The sequence below is a fragment of the Odocoileus virginianus genome, chromosome 6 (genome assembly GCF_023699985.2).
Source record: "Odocoileus virginianus isolate 20LAN1187 ecotype Illinois chromosome 6, Ovbor_1.2, whole genome shotgun sequence".
In the NCBI taxonomy this organism is placed as follows: domain Eukaryota; kingdom Metazoa; phylum Chordata; class Mammalia; order Artiodactyla; family Cervidae; genus Odocoileus; species Odocoileus virginianus.
The window spans coordinates 10,245,416-10,260,654 of record NC_069679.1 but is presented as its reverse complement, the minus strand read 5'-3'; the positions used below and the strand labels follow the sequence as shown (position 1 = coordinate 10,260,654).

Here is a 15,239-nt window from a genome sequence, read left to right as displayed (position 1 = left end):
CACTGAGCCACCAGTGTAGTCTCTTAGGAAGGAACAAACCTCAGTGGTCCCCTAGAGGGGGTTGTGGTATCTTTCCCTTGGCATAGAGGTTTGCTGGCAGGTACCCGTGCCCATCGCACCTCCCTGCCTGCTCCCTGCCCGGTGTTGGAGGCCACGTGATGCCTGTCGTCCCTAGTCACCCATCGTACCACCAACTGGAGTCCTTCTCTGAGAGAAGCCCTCAACCTCCAAGGCTGCTCCATCCTGACCCACTGGCGGGTGTTTCTCCTGTCTTACCTTGTTAGCCCACCTTCCCTTCCCTTTTCCCAGGCCTTAAATTTCAAACTCTTCTCATCCTCACTTGCTTTGTAGTTGAAGGGAGAACTCCTGAGTCCTTTCCAGGCATAAAAACCTTGGGTTTTCTTCAAGTTGCCTCCCGCTGGGGGACCCTGGGCACGTTTCCCATTGTCTCGGGGCCTGGACTTGGCCATCGTCACAGAGGGGAGGGGAATTCTACCTGCCTGGTATGCCTTTTGCCATCTTCGGAGGGAGAGGCTTCATGCCGTTGTATTTTCTGCTTCATTGCAACCCTGGTGTTTCTCTGTAGGTTGCGGGAGGCCACGCCATCGCAGAAGGGCATTCACACAAAGTGCCCCATTGCGTACCTACACTGCGGAGGCCTGTTGGCACCCGGCAGTTCCCCTGCCTGTCAGGTTTAGCAGATGAAGTATTCTGCATAGCCCCAGTTTGTCAGCTCAGATCCGTCTTCAAAACTCCGTACAAATTCAGATTATCCATTCCTTGAGGCCAGATAGGTGGAAGAGGAGATAGGTGCAACCCCCACCTTCATGAAGCGTACAGATTCATAGGCCAGAGGCCAACGGCTTGTGCCAGGTTAATTGTCTAACAGCAGCAGCATTGCTACAAAAGAGAATTGTCATGCTCTCAGGGCCTCTCCCAGAGGAACCAAATCTGGGGAGTTGGGAGGGACGCCCTCCCTGGTGAGGCTCTGATGGAGCCAAGCCCACAGGACGCACACAACACCTCAGCTGACCTTCTGGGTCACCCCACTTAGCTATATCGATGCACGAATAAGATGTTCACACTAAGTCTCCTCCTTGCTTGCAGAATAACTCAGTGTCGCCCTCGGAAAGCCTGCGAGCCAGTGAGAAGCACCGGGGATCTGCAGACTACAGCATGGAAGCCAAGAAGCGGAAAGCAGAGGAGAAGGACAGTTTGAGCCGATACGTATGTCTGGGGGCTCCACGGGGGTTTGTGCGGGGTCGGCCGGACTGAAGGAGGAGCCCTCCTCCGCCCTGGGGCCTGGTCCAGGTGGGGGCAGAGAGGTGGCCCCCGGGGGAGGGCAGGTGGCCTGGGCATGGGAAGCCTGCACAGATCCACGCGCTCTGAGCATGTGGGCCACAGCCAGAGAGTGAGCAGAGAGGTCCTCCTGGGCTCTGTGGGGTCTGGGGAGAGTTAGGGGCCCCTCCCTAGATGGGCCAGCAACCCTGTGCTATGATCACGGCCCCCCAGAATCCATGGTCTGCTCTAGGGGCCCTCCCTCATGCTTTAGCACTGCAGGCGGTCATGGTTTCTGCTCTGTGCCAGGCTGGGCAGAGGGCAGGGGGCAGTGCGGTGTGGGAGCCAGTGCCCTTGGGCCCAGCCCTCCTTGTCCAGCCACTTGGCTGCTCTGAGGCTTTGGGCATACCACTCAGCCAAAGCCTCAGCTGCGATTCTGGGAGACGAGGCTAATCACCCCTCCCACACTGTGACAGACATGAGGGAATGAGACCAGCGCACTTAGAAATGATGGCGGATGTCAGGCCAGCTGGAGAGAGGTGTCTGGCTCCAGAGGGACAAGTTAAAGGGAGCTTAGAAATATAATGGGGCAGGTGTGGGTGAGGCTGCCAGTGGCTGTGGGAGCCGAATGACCCCGGGGCCAGGAGGCTGCACCAGCAAACAGCAAAGAGGAGGCCGCCACTGGTGGGTCTGAGTGGGGACAGTGTGGACTTTGGGGTTTGGCTGAGGTTCAGCTCCTGGCTGGTGGAAGTGGGATGGTTTGGGCTCCATCTGGGGTGGATGTGGCCTCTCATTGGCTTCTCTCTCCATGCAGGACAGTGACGGGGACAAGAGTGATGATCTAGTGGTGGACGTTTCCAATGAGGTGAGGGCAGTTCCCGGTCACAGGGCGGCTCTTTGTGTGGGGAGTTGGAGGTGGATCCTATCCCAGGTGGGAGCTGTTGTGTCTCGGCTGTTGCACCATTATCGGCAGCCCCAGGCGAATTTGAGGCCTTTGGATGGGGGACATCAGGCTGGTCAGAGGAGGAAGACAGGGCTTGGCTGCTTGGTGGCTGGGGAGTCGTTCACATCGCTGGGTTCCTAGGATGGGTCTCCAGAGAGAGAGAGAGAGAGAGAGAGAGAGACCTCTGAAGATCCCAGTGGAGGGCCGGCTCCCCTGGTCCTCTAGGTCAGCTCTATTCTCCCCACCATCCCTGGGGTCTTGGGGTGGTGAGCCCTGTGGGTCAGCCTCAGCTGGGAATGAGGAGCTGGAAGGGATCTACACGAAGTCAAGAGGGCCAGCTGCCCAGCATGCAGTCCTGATCTCATGTTCGATCTTGAGCAGGTCCTATGCACCTATCCGCTCTGTCCTCTGTCTCCCCGTCTCTGGGACGAGAAGGGGGTCAGATTAGGTCGTTAAGAGCCGGTCACCTCCACTTGGGACCAGAGAAGACTCAGGCTCATCATAGCTCTTAGCACATCTCTGCCTCACTTGTGTCCTTAGGACCCTGCGACACCCCGCGTCAGCCCGGCACACTCCCCTCCTGAAAATGGGCTGGACAAGGCCCGTGGCCTGAAGAAGGATGCCCCCACCAGCCCCGCCTCGGTGGCCTCCTCCAGCAGCACACCCTCCTCCAAGACCAAAGACCTTGGTCATGTATGTGGGGTCTGCCCCTGGCACCGCAGAGACTAGGAGAGGGCTGGGGAGGGTTGGGGCAGAGGGAAAAAGTTCTGGGAAAGGGGCTGGACCTGGAGTGCTGCTGATGAGAAGGTGAAGGGGTGGAGCAGAAAGCACATGGATTGGGGCTTGGCCTGGGTTCACGTCCTGCCTATACCACTTACAGGCTGAACCCTGTGCTTAGTTGCTGTTTCTGAGCCTCAGTTGCTGCATCTGTAAAATGGGAACAATGAGTACAGTCCCTGCCAAACAAGATTGGGCAAGAATGGAGGGGCTGTATGGCAGAAGATTTGAGAACTAGGCCTCATGCAGTGCCCAGCTCTTGGAGAAAGCAATCTTCATAACTTCCCTTGGTCTCTGCGTTTCCCCCTTGCAGAATGACAAATCCTCCACCCCTGGACTCAAGTCCAACACGCCAACCCCGCGGAATGATGCCCCAACTCCTGGCACCAGCACGACCCCGGGGCTCCGGTCAATGCCAGGCAAACCTCCAGGCATGGACCCGATAGGTATAATGGGTAGGCACAATGGGGCTGAGCTGGCTGTGCTTGAGGGGAGGGCTTGTGCGGGCCAGGACTGGAGCCGCACAGATGGGCCAGGGCACCAGGCAGGGAGTCAGATTCAGGGCTGTCCCAGGGCCTGTCTCTGTGGGACTTGGTCAGGTTTGACGCCAAGATGAATGCCTGCTGCTTCAACACTCACGTCAGGCTTAACTGGGGCCACTGTTGAAATGAGCATGTGGAAGGAGCTTTAGACAGCTCGGGACACCATCAGTGTCTGTCTGCCCTTATTGTTAGTTCTGTGAGATTCTGAAAAGCACTCTTCTCTGGGACTCTGAGTCCTACTCTATAAAAAAAGGCGGGCACATCTCTCACCTCAGACTTTCTTGGATATGAACGTGGAGATCTCTGGTAGGTGAGCTCAGCCCAGCAGGACTGCCTGGAGTGGATAGCTTGAGAACACAGGAAAGATTGCTTCTGGGCCAGAGGCAGCCTGGTGGCCTGGGCTTTTGCTGGATGAAAGGGGTGGGGCCCTCTCCCCTTGGTGGTGCATCCCAGCTTACGTCCGCCTCCTTGCAGCCTCGGCCCTGCGCACGCCCATCTCCATCACCAGCTCCTACGCCGCGCCCTTTGCCATGATGAGCCACCACGAGATGAACGGCTCCCTCACCAGCCCCAGCGCCTACGCGGGCCTCCACAACATCCCGCCCCAGATGAGCGCGGCTGCGGCCGCCGCCGCTGCTGCCTATGGCCGATCGCCAATGGTGAGCTTTGGAGCTGTACGTAGACCTTTTGGCTCCTTTTTTGGGGGGGAGGGGCTGGGAAAGGAGTTGGGGGGGAGTTGGAGTGGGTTAGAGAGACCCTTCCTACGTGCAGAGGGTGCCCTCTGGGTCCAGTGACCAGGCAGCTGCCTTGGGGGAGAGTGTTCATGAGGAATCAGAAGAGAACACTCTTGGGGGTCACAGACCTGATTCCCACCCCCCACCCTTTTGTTGCCATGGGACCCCAACCAACAGAGCCTCCCTGGGCTGCCCCTTTCCATCCAGGAAGTGGGGCTGGCATTCGTCTTTCTGGGCTCTCTGGGGTGGGAAATCCCGTGGTGATTTCACGAGGCAGGGGCTTGGCCCGTGGGGCTGTCAGTGTGTTATAGCAAGGGGTGTCTGCTGTTACTGAGAGGGCCGGGCCTGTGTTGTTGCTGGAACAAGGGGCTCTGCTCTGCTCGGCCATCTCGGGCTCTGAAGAGGCCGTGTGGTGCTGGTGGGACAGGACATGGTGGGGGAGGAAGCTGGGGCTAGGGCGTTGTGTAGTGGGGGGACGGAGGGCGGCACCCCTCGCTAAGGGCTGGCCTTGTCTTGCCTTACAGGTTGGCTTTGACCCTCACCCCCCCATGCGGGCCACAGGCCTGCCCTCAAGCCTCGCCTCCATTCCTGGTGGAAAACCGTAAGCCTTGACTACTTATTTTCTGCTTGTTGGGGAGGGCAGAGAGCACACCACCCACCCACCCATCCCCTGCCCTGATGGACCTCTCCTGGGGAAACGTGTCTGCCCTTCTAGGGGTACCGCTGAGCCAGGTTGCAGTCCCATTGACGGCTGCCTGGATGCACTCCTGATTGCCCCCAGGCTCCCTCTGAAAGAGGAAGGAGAAGGTTTGGGTTTGAGGTTGTGATCCCTGGGCTCTGAGAAGGGAGGAACATTTCACGTCCAGATTCCATGGATCCTCTCTGCCCTGGGGTTCCTGTGGGTTCCAGCCGCAGCTGGCACTCGTGTGACCTGAGACAGCAGGCAGGCCACGCTGGCTCACCCCAGCTCTGATGTGTACCCTGTGATTCACTTAGGGTTGGGGGGGCAAACAGATTTTCTTCCCTAGTACTACTGGCTCCTAGAGGAGGGGTGGCATTCAAGCTGGGTCCTTCTGGGGTCAGAGTGCTAGGGATTGTATAGATGGTGGGAAAGGGTGTTCCAAGGCAGTGAGGGGTCAGTGGCCTGGTTTGGAGCGAGGATCTATAAGCAGGGGCAGAAGTCAAGGCAAGACTGTGAAGCTGTCTCTGCCCTGGTGGAGCCAGGTCAAGGAGGTTGGGGTTACCATGCTTCCAAAGATCAGGGCAGGAGGCAGATCCTGGAGGCAGGCAGGCCAGGTAGGGGTTAGGGCCAGTCAGGAAACTGTTAGAGGACTGGAGATGGCAGAAGCGTGGTTCTCCCCCTTTCAGAGCCTACTCTTTCCATGTGAGCGCCGATGGGCAGATGCAGCCTGTGCCCTTCCCCCACGACGCCCTGGCAGGCCCTGGCATCCCCAGGCACGCCCGGCAGATCAACACACTCAGCCACGGGGAGGTGGTGTGTGCAGTGACCATCAGCAACCCCACGCGCCACGTCTACACAGGAGGCAAGGGCTGCGTGAAGATCTGGGACATCAGCCAGCCAGGGAGCAAGAGCCCCATCTCCCAGCTGGACTGCCTGGTGAGGATTCCGGGGCCATGGGCATCCCTTCTAGCTGTTACAGGAGAGCGGGCATCCCTTCTAGCTGCTATAGAAGAGCAGGGCAGCTGGGGCCTGGGGTGGTGCCCCACTGACCTGGCCAGGGGCAGCCCTGTATCTACTGGGAGGCTTTGGGCAACCTGGCAGATCTCTCTGAGCCCTGCTTTCATTGTAAGGGGAGATGATGCTGGTCTCCAGGGGTTTGTGAAGAAATGAAAGTTTAAAGTCACGAGTGAGCAGTGGGGTCAGCCTGGTGGCCGCGAATAAGGGCAAGAAGTGAGCAGACGTGGCGAGGGTGCTCGGTGTTGCTGGACGTGACTTTCCCAGTTCCCCGGGAGGAGAGGTGGGTGGTGCTGAACACTGCCCCCTCCCCCTTCAGAACAGGGACAACTACATCCGCTCTTGCAAGCTGCTCCCTGACGGGCGCACGCTCATCGTGGGCGGCGAGGCCAGCACGCTCACTATCTGGGACCTGGCCTCCCCCACGCCACGCATCAAGGCTGAGTTGACGTCCTCGGCTCCGGCCTGCTACGCCCTGGCCATCAGCCCTGATGCCAAAGTCTGCTTCTCCTGCTGTAGTGACGGCAACATCGCCGTGTGGGACCTGCACAACCAGACCCTGGTCAGGTGAGGCACGGGAGGAAGTGGGGGTCCTCATCCTGGGAAGGCCGTGCTGGCTGTGTCTGGCATCGTGGCTGTGACTGGCCTGTCTGAGGTGCTGGGGTGTGGCCAGGATGGCACAGGCAAGGGCTCCCAGGTGAAATGATGGCCTGGATGGCACAGGCAAGGGCTCCCAGGTGAAATGATGGCTTGTGCCAGGTGCCTAGCACAGGCAGAGGAGGGAGGGCTCTGTGGATCAGAGGCTTGCACAAAGCTCTGGGGAGAGGGGGCCTGGAGCAGACCTGGGAGGGCAGAACTCTCAGATAAGTTGAGACTCGGAGGAGAGACGTGGGGAGAAGAAGAGGCGTCCAGACCGGAATGGAGGAGCTTAAGTGTGGGGCCTCGGGAGCAAAGCTGCTGGGTCTGAGTCCTGCCTCCCTGTGACCTCGTGCAAGTCCCGGCCCTAGCCGAGATGCTCGAGTGGAGTCTGAAAGGAGCCCTGGGGGACCGTGGAGCACAGTTCACTGTTCTGCTGGGACACAGTTGGCATCTCCCTGCGACAGCTGTCAACATAGCAGTCAGTGCTTCCCTGGGGCTTGCCCTCACCCCTGCCTGGCCTTCCTAGGCAGTTCCAGGGCCACACGGACGGGGCCAGCTGCATAGACATCTCCCATGACGGCACCAAGCTGTGGACGGGAGGCCTGGACAACACCGTGCGCTCCTGGGACCTGCGGGAGGGCCGGCAGCTGCAGCAGCACGACTTCACCTCCCAGGTGCGCGCCTGAGCCCCTCCCCGTCCGCTGGAGCAGCGTGGGGCCTCCCTCCCGGGTCTCAGTGGCTGGTTCGGGGGACCAAGGGGTCCTCACGCGTAACCATTACAAGTGGACCTGAGACCAACCTGAGTCATCTGGGAAGGCTTCCTGGAGGAAGTGCCATGAAATAGAATCCACAAGGCTTTGGAGTCGGTCGACTTGCCCCTGCTGCTCAGACGTGACCCAGCTCTTCTGCCATCGAGCATTTGGCCTCAGTTTTCTCATTCACGGGATGGGAATAGTCATAGCTACCTCATGGGTCTGGTGTGAGCACCTGAAATGGTCCCTCTGAAAGCCTTGGCTATAAGCCTATAGAAAGCATTCTATAAATGCTAGGTATTATTTTTTGTTACTGTATTATTTGTGTTAATGTTTTAATCTTGTATGTTTAATACATTAGTGTTTTATTTACTCATATTTTTCTTAAGGAAAGGTAAAAGTCACTGAGACAGAGAAGAACTTTGAAAGTGAAATATCTGTGTCATCTCTGAGTTTGAATCCTGGCTCTGCCACTTTATTTCCAGAGTCAGCAACCTCTCTGAGCCTCAGCTTCCTCACCTGGGAAGTTGACTGGGGATAAAACACTATTCCCTGGAGGGGGAGAGAGGGGGACTTGGCATTGCACATGACAGGTGGGGAGGTGCTGGGGGAGGGAGTCAGTAAGACTCTGAGCCCACGGGTTCCTGAGCAGGGCCGTGGAGGAGCGCCCCTCCTCCTGGCCCCTTTTCAGCCACCCCCATCGTGGTTTTGGAGAATGCCAATCTCTGTCCTCCCCTCCCGAGCAGATCTTCTCGCTGGGTTACTGCCCCACCGGGGAGTGGCTGGCCGTGGGCATGGAGAGCAGCAACGTGGAGGTGCTGCACCACACCAAGCCCGACAAGTATCAGCTGCACCTGCACGAGAGCTGCGTGCTGTCCCTCAAGTTCGCCTACTGCGGTGAGCCGGGGGCGCGGGGGCCTGGGCAGCAGGGGCCTGGGGCGCGGGGGCCTGGGCAGCGGGGGCCTGGGGCCCGGGAGCCGGGGGAACAGGGGCCTGGGGTGCGGGGGCCTGGGGCCGTGGGGGCCTGGGCAGCGGGGGCCTGGGGCCCGGGAGCCGGGGGCACGGGGGCCTGGCCGGCCCTCTGTGCAGGGAGGCAGCTCAGAGCTCAGACGAGGGCCGGAGCCCCCCTAAGTGAGCACAGTCTCAGCACCAGGCTCCTGACCGAGACCACCCCACATCTGAGGATGCAGATACTGCCACAGGGTACCAGGCACCTGTGATGCCAGGCCAGAGCCAGACCTTGCTGGCCAGGAGCAGAGGGGTAGTATGCCCAGCCCTACGGGCAGTACTTCCAGGTGGTTTGGACCATGGTGGGCACAGCTCTGGACTGGAGGATGTGCCGGCCCCCTGACTAGCTGTGCAGCTGAGGACGGTCCCAGCCTCTCTGAGCCCGAACAGGTTTTTATGGACCAGGAATAGCAGGCACCCCCCCAGGGCTTCGGGAGCCCTGGAGCTTTAACGCAGGCAAAGATCTGATGACATGCCTGCAGAGACCCCCCGCCTTTGGCTGGATCGCCAGCCGCTTGGAGCTTCGCCATCCCCAGTACCTCCTGCCATCTTTCAGTAGTAGAATCAAGATGGGTCAGTTGAGCTTAGTGGCTTTAAAAAGAATCTTCTGGGGAAGTGTAATCCCTATGATTAACTGCAGATCCTGCCTTTCTCTGTCCCAGCCTGCCCACCCCTCCCTCTGATTGCAGAGAAAGGCAGTATCTGAGTGTCCGTGTGTCTGTGTGTGTATGTGGCGGGGTAGGGGGGGTGGGTGTCTTGATTACAAAATGCTTCTTACAAGGGAAGAGTCAGCCCAGCACTGGTTAGTGGGTCACACCGCGTTTCCATGGTAGCTGGCCATGTGTGGGGTGGGTCTTGCTTTAGAGGGCAGCAGCCCACAACCTGATGTTTCCTTTGCCTGCAGGCAAGTGGTTTGTGAGCACTGGGAAAGATAACCTTCTCAACGCCTGGAGGACTCCCTATGGAGCCAGCATATTCCAGGTACTACCCGCCCTCCAAGTGCCCCTCTTGATTCTGCTGAGAGTCCGGGCCTGGCCATGGTGATGGGGCAGGGATAGGGGAGGCAGAGCAGGACTTGCCCTGACCCCCACCTGCTGGGGGTCCAAGACGGCTTCTCAGCAGCGAGGTTTTGGACTTGGGCACATCAGCGGGACGCATACTCTGCTGCTAGTGGCGTCTGACCGATTGGGGCGAGGGCTTTTAGCAGGGGCTCTTGTAGGATTTCTAGAGCAAGGAGGAATAAAAACATGCTCTTGGCTCTGGCCTGCATGCTGAGCCCTCACAGGAGGTGCACCAGGCATTTGAGCAAACTGGGCAGCTTTTTTTTTTTTTCTGAGCTATGTTATCTGGTTTCAAGTAAGTTGAGGTATGGGGCCGGAGAAGGATCCAGAAGGATCCTGAAGGAGGTGTCAGTCAGTAAGACACTCTTAATGCAGTCTGGAAGTCTGGCATCTGGTGCATCACACATAATAACTTTCAGCAGTATCTAGTTACACTGGATGCTCAAAATTTAAGTGCAAGTCCTTTTTTTTAGCTCACCAGACTGAGGGCCTGGCCCACTGACACCAGCTCCCAGCTCAGAAACGCTTCTTCCTGTTTATAAACTCAGGATGCAAAGCTAACACTCAAGTGCTCTGTTTTGCTGCTCGGAGCTAACTGTAAAGATCACATCTGGCCCAGTTAATGAACTTTTCCTTATGGGGAAGCAGGTAGAAGGGGCCCCTCTTAATGGGAAGGGCTGTGTTTGAAGGCCTCGCAGCGTGCGCTCCAGGCTGGGCAGAGGGCAGGTGAATTCAGAGAGCACCGAGAGAGTGCTGAGTACCCAAAAAGTGAGTTTCTGTCCTTTCTCTCTCCTCTTCCAGTCTAAGGAATCCTCGTCGGTCTTGAGCTGTGACATTTCGGCGGATGACAAATATATTGTAACAGGCTCTGGTGACAAGAAGGCCACGGTTTATGAGGTCATCTACTAAGCAAGGACTGTGATGGGGCTGTCACGCTCTGGGAGACACAGACTCGGCTGTGCCAGGGAGACCCCGCAGACACAGAGGATGGGCAGCCAGCGGCCCAGCTCCACGCTCCGGCGGGCTGAGAGGGCGTGCCTGTCGCAGCCGGGGCTCCTGGGCCTGGACTCCTGTGTCTCACGGACTCCGATGGATTTCTCCCCTCCTCCTTCCGTCACGATGCTGGCAGAGGCTGCACATAGATTTATTTGGAGGCTCATGGCTCCGGCTCTCCACATACACCCTTGTGAATCTCTCTCCTTGCCCTTTCTTTTGATGTGTCCCCCTGCCCCGCCTCGGGGACACTGGAGCGTGGACCACACGTTTGTACCAGGGAGCGGGGGAGGGTTTCACGTCCCCGACTGTGCAGCGCTAAAGGTTTGTGAAAAGTGTAAATAACAGACTCCTGTCTCGGACTGGTCAGCGGGGGAGGAGGCCCCTTCCCACCGGCAGTGCCAGCCGTGTATTTCGCCTGCTGTATTTGTAATCCACTCGTGGTGGTGGCTTTGTTTTTTTTTTTTTTAAACAGAAGTTCCCATCTGGGGAGGGGAGGCAGGGAGCGGGCAGAATGAAGAGGGAGTGGTAGGGGGAGAAGACGCCTGGGTGGAGGAGGCAGCCAGGTCAGCCATCAGGTACCCCCTGGGTGAGCGTGTCTCCATGTGGACCTGGGGATCGTCTTAAGGCATGTCAGGACCTAGCTCCAGACAGACTGACGGACAGGCAGAGCTTGAGATGGGTGCCCGTCCAGGCTGATGGCAGCAGAAACAACGGTGAATTTTTCTGTGGCCTCCCGAGTCCCACCTGCCTCTTAATTAGCCTCTTGGTCCCTCTCTCAGGCGTCTGAGCCTGTCCGTCTATCTGTCTCCCCCTCCACACCCCCACCTCCATCTCTCTTTGGTGCACACTTGGTTGTCGTGATGAGAAATGGAAGTTCAAAGGCACTCTGTCTCCAGCCCTACTTAATCTTCGGACACAACCTGCCTGAAAAGGACACAAAGTTAGAGGAACGCATAGCAACTCAGCTCAGGGAGCTACCAGAGAAAAAAATAGCAACTGATGTGGGTGCTTTTTTTTTTTTTTTTTTTTTTAATTTGAATAAAAAGAATTAGAAGTGATGTCCTTTCATAAAATGCCTTCTCCCCACTTTCCTGCCTCTGACCCCTTACTCTCTCCTTAGAGGGAAAACGTGTATTTTAACCTGCAGGATGGAGTCTAAGGGGTTCCGCTGGGGGTGCACCGTGCTGACTTCTCCTGGCTTCCTGTCTCTCTTAGGAGCCCAAACAGCTTACAGGTAGAATATCAGCTCCTGCAGTGCCACTTTTTGGTACCAAAATGTTCTGAGGTATTAGGATTTTGTTTTTTGTTTTGTTTTTACTTTGGTCTTTTTTTTTTTTTTCTTCTAAGGAAAAGCTAAAGGCCGTTATGAGTCCTGGTGGTGGGCTCTCCATGGATGTAGCATATGGAAGATAATTTTTATACTGCATTTTTATGGCTTATTTTATAATGTGTGATTCTGTCTGGTGAGAAGGGAGGGGGTTTCCCAGTGAACCTCTCTCCAATGCTCTTGCTCCCAGGTGAGCCCCTCCCCCTCCTACCTGGCTCCGGAGGCCGAAGAGAAGGGCAAGGTGGGTGCCCTTAACTTTCTGAGGTTGGGGAGGGGTGTCCAGAGTCTGTCTCTCTTCCTGTCCCTCAGTCTCTCTCTGGGTCTCAGATGCTTAGCCACCACCTGTTGTTAAGGCTCTTGCCGCAAGGGAAGGCAAGGGTAGAAGACAAGTTGATTCCTGAAGAAAAAAAGAAAATGAAAAAGTCATTGTAATGACCTGTTTTTATATTTTTAAAAGTTACTATTTAAAGGTTGGTTTGATTGTTGTGTTTTAATTCTTCCTCCTCCCCCTGCCCTCCCACCCAGTAGTTTTTCTCCATTCTCCACCCCCCCCACCCCCAAGAAGAGGGGTGGGGTGCTGTCAGCCCATGTCCTGGGTGACTTCGCTTGTCATCCGTAAATGTGAGCACTGCTTTTTTAAAGCATTCCCATGCTGCCCCTGCTCCTAGAAAGTGATCGTGCGGGACAGTTAAAAAGGCAGTGTTTTCATGACCCCAGCCCTGCGCTGTCTCCCCAGTTTAAGGCGGGGTGGGGCAAGGGGGTCTCCTCAGGACAGTGAAGTCCACAGTTAACACCGGTATCCTGTATAACTGCCACTGCCCAACTTTTTGGGGGAGAAAAAAATGAAATGTGATGAACTTGCAGAAAAATTGCAAAGTGTCTATGACCATCAGGACCCTGAAAACCACTACTGTCTTTTTTAAGCTTAACTTCAGATGGTGCGAGGCAACCCCACTTTGGAGGGGTTTACAGAGAGGACAGGATAGGAAATGGGGGTAGTGCCCTCGGGGAGGCAGAACTGGCCTGGGGACGGGGAGGGGGGTGGTTCCCAGGTTCCTGGGCATCATGCAGCCATGAGCTAAATCTCCAGAGTGTGGGACCAACGTGGTTTCCAAGTCATGCAAAGTCACTGTAAATCAGCACACACAAACGATTGTCTGCCGTTATTTCATTCAAGAAAGGGGATTGAACATTAAAAGGAGTGAGCATCCAGATAAAGCAGTCTTTATTCCAAGCCTCGAAAGGACAGCTGGACTGCACATACCGGGGTCCCTTACCTGGAGCTGGGCTCCCTGTCAGGCTTACAGAAGAGAAGCTTCCAGCATGTAGGAAGAAGGCCCATCTGGGGCTGTGTTCGGCTGGCATTTCTGTCTTGTACTGGTGACACAAACAAGTAAAGAAAAACCCCTTTGAACCACACTTTCCTTGCTTGTCGAAGTCTGGTCCTCACCACAGAGAGCTAGAGGGACCAAATGGGGGAGACTTCGGCCAGAACATTCTCTGTGTGCCTGAGGGTTGCAGGTCCCCGTGAGGGGAGAATGTCTCGGAATGTTCCCCTCCACTTTTAGCTCCTGGGAGTAACGGCCAGTGTCAGGCCCATTGCTGAGAAGGGGAGACCATCTCAGAAAGGCTCTTGTACCAAGAGGTTCTGGGCACAATTAAGCGTGGGGAGATGATCAAGATTCGGTTCAGGCCAGTGGAGATCAAGAAAGACACCTGACCTGTGAAAGTGCGGTTGGGAACACATCCTTCGGCTGGCTGCCTGTACTCGCTGGGACTGTCCTGACACAAGCTCACAAGCCTCTCCACCCTGAGCGCCTCATTGCGCATGCTTGTCTGCCTCACTACCGCCTCCCAACCCACCACTGCTCCCCTCCCGCACTTTCCACTTTACAGAACCTCAGCCCCAACTCAGTCCTACTGAAGCCATATCCACCTCTCGTGACTGCAGGTGATTCCTCTGCACTTGAAGGTTTGGGAGGCCTCTTCAGATCTTTAGGGAAGGACCCAAATACTGTACACAATCTGATTTCCATCTCTAATCCCCCAAGATTGCCCTTACCTCCTCGTCAACAAAGTTGTAGAAAACCTTGATAGCATTTTCCTGTGGTGGTTTAGTTGCTAAGTCATATCTGACAGTTGCGACCCCATGGACTAGCCTGCCAGGTTCCTCTATCCATGGGATTTCACAAGCAAGAATACTGGAGTGGGGTTGCCATTTCCTTCTCCAGGGGATCTTACCAACTCAAGAATCAAACCCAAGACTCCTGCATTGCAGGTGGACTCCTGAACAGCAGGCCGATTCTTTTCCAACTGAGCTACGAGGGAAGTCCCATTTTCCAAGCATTTTTCAAAGTCACCCCTTAACCATTCCTGCAAAAATCCAGGCTCATACTGATCATAGCATTTGCAACTCTTCAGTGCTCCTGTTTGCTTGTCCACACAGCTAGACTGGTTTCACGGACTGAAGACAGTGCCCAGGACATCATAGACCCAGGGCAGCACCAGTGAATAAAGGCTGAGCTTTCCCTGGCTTGGGTTTATCCTGTTTCTCATGGCAAGTGGGGGTGTCCTGAGGCTTGTCACTGAAGGCCAGAGAAGGGGCTGGCTTTTGAAGGTCTTCCAGCTTGGTCACACTGCCTTTGCTTGAAGCAAGATCTTTGAAACAAACAGGACATGGTCGTCAGAAGCCAGTGTTCGTGGCTTCAGGTCACGTCAGATGATGTGCAAATGTCCAGGCCATCTGTAACAATGGCAGAGCAATTCACTCTCAGGCCTCTCTGAGTCACTGCCCCGACCCCAGCAGAGGTAGTGACTGTCCTAAATCACAGGGTCTGCAGGAAGGAACAGATACAGAGACCTGGAGCTGGAAGCGTGATGGCAAGACTTCAATGTTATAAACTGGCCATGGACTCTCCCATGGAGATGGGGTGTACATTATTTTTCAAGAACACAGTGTTTGAGAATGAACTATTTTTAATATAAAGTATAACAAACAAACGTGATGAGCCTTTTTTCATTTGCATGGTTGGGCATCATTTGATGTTTTTGTGACAACAGTAGGAAATGTACTCTATAAAATGTACCGAACTTGTGAAGTGTTTTTAAATATTACACCAAAATTGGAACTTTTGTATTTGAAGAGACATCTATCCTTGGCCCCTAGTTTGATAGGTGGGACAGTGAAGGCCCATAAAGGGCACATAACTCACCGTGAGTCACACAGCCTGAGCCAACATTGTGACTCATACATCCCCTTCCCCTAAACCCACACCACAACCTCAGTGAAAGAGCAGCTTTGCGGGCAGGACTGAATGGTACTGTTTCAAGGATTAGCATCTAGGGGATGAGGATTCCTGCCTCCTCTTTAAGAGGACTGGTGAGGAAATTCCTCATGGAAGGGCCATGGCCGACAAGAGTCATGGAAACCAGTATCCTGCCTTGAGAACATTCTAGAACACACCCACCCATCTTACCCTTGTTTCC

At 55.7% G+C, this 15,239-nt stretch overlaps 1 protein-coding gene across 10 annotated transcripts in view; it reads left to right on the top strand.

Annotated features, from left to right (window-relative positions):
• Positions 1 to 12,226, top strand: part of TLE3 (TLE family member 3, transcriptional corepressor) — a 48,883-nt gene extending 36,657 nt beyond the window's left edge. For 4 of the 10 annotated variants that reach the window (XM_070468723.1, XM_070468727.1, XM_070468731.1 and 1 more), the window contains 12 exons: positions 1,108 to 1,227; positions 2,093 to 2,143; positions 2,762 to 2,914; positions 3,312 to 3,453; positions 4,015 to 4,214; positions 4,799 to 4,875; positions 5,643 to 5,892; positions 6,290 to 6,537; positions 7,136 to 7,283; positions 8,108 to 8,258; positions 9,274 to 9,350; positions 10,232 to 12,226. In XM_070468723.1, the coding sequence (XP_070324824.1) occupies positions 1,108 to 1,227; positions 2,093 to 2,143; positions 2,762 to 2,914; positions 3,312 to 3,453; positions 4,015 to 4,214; positions 4,799 to 4,875; positions 5,643 to 5,892; positions 6,290 to 6,537; positions 7,136 to 7,283; positions 8,108 to 8,258; positions 9,274 to 9,350; positions 10,232 to 10,339 (1,725 nt within the window). In that variant the 3' untranslated portion in view covers positions 10,340 to 12,226. The remainder of the gene's footprint in view (positions 1 to 1,107; positions 1,228 to 2,092; positions 2,144 to 2,761; positions 2,915 to 3,311; positions 3,454 to 4,014; positions 4,215 to 4,798; positions 4,876 to 5,642; positions 5,893 to 6,289; positions 6,538 to 7,135; positions 7,284 to 8,107; positions 8,259 to 9,273; positions 9,351 to 10,231) is intronic. The other 6 variants (XM_070468725.1, XM_070468729.1, XM_070468730.1 and 3 more) reach the window with 3 other exon arrangements.
• Positions 12,227 to 15,239: the final 3,013 nt, after the last annotated feature.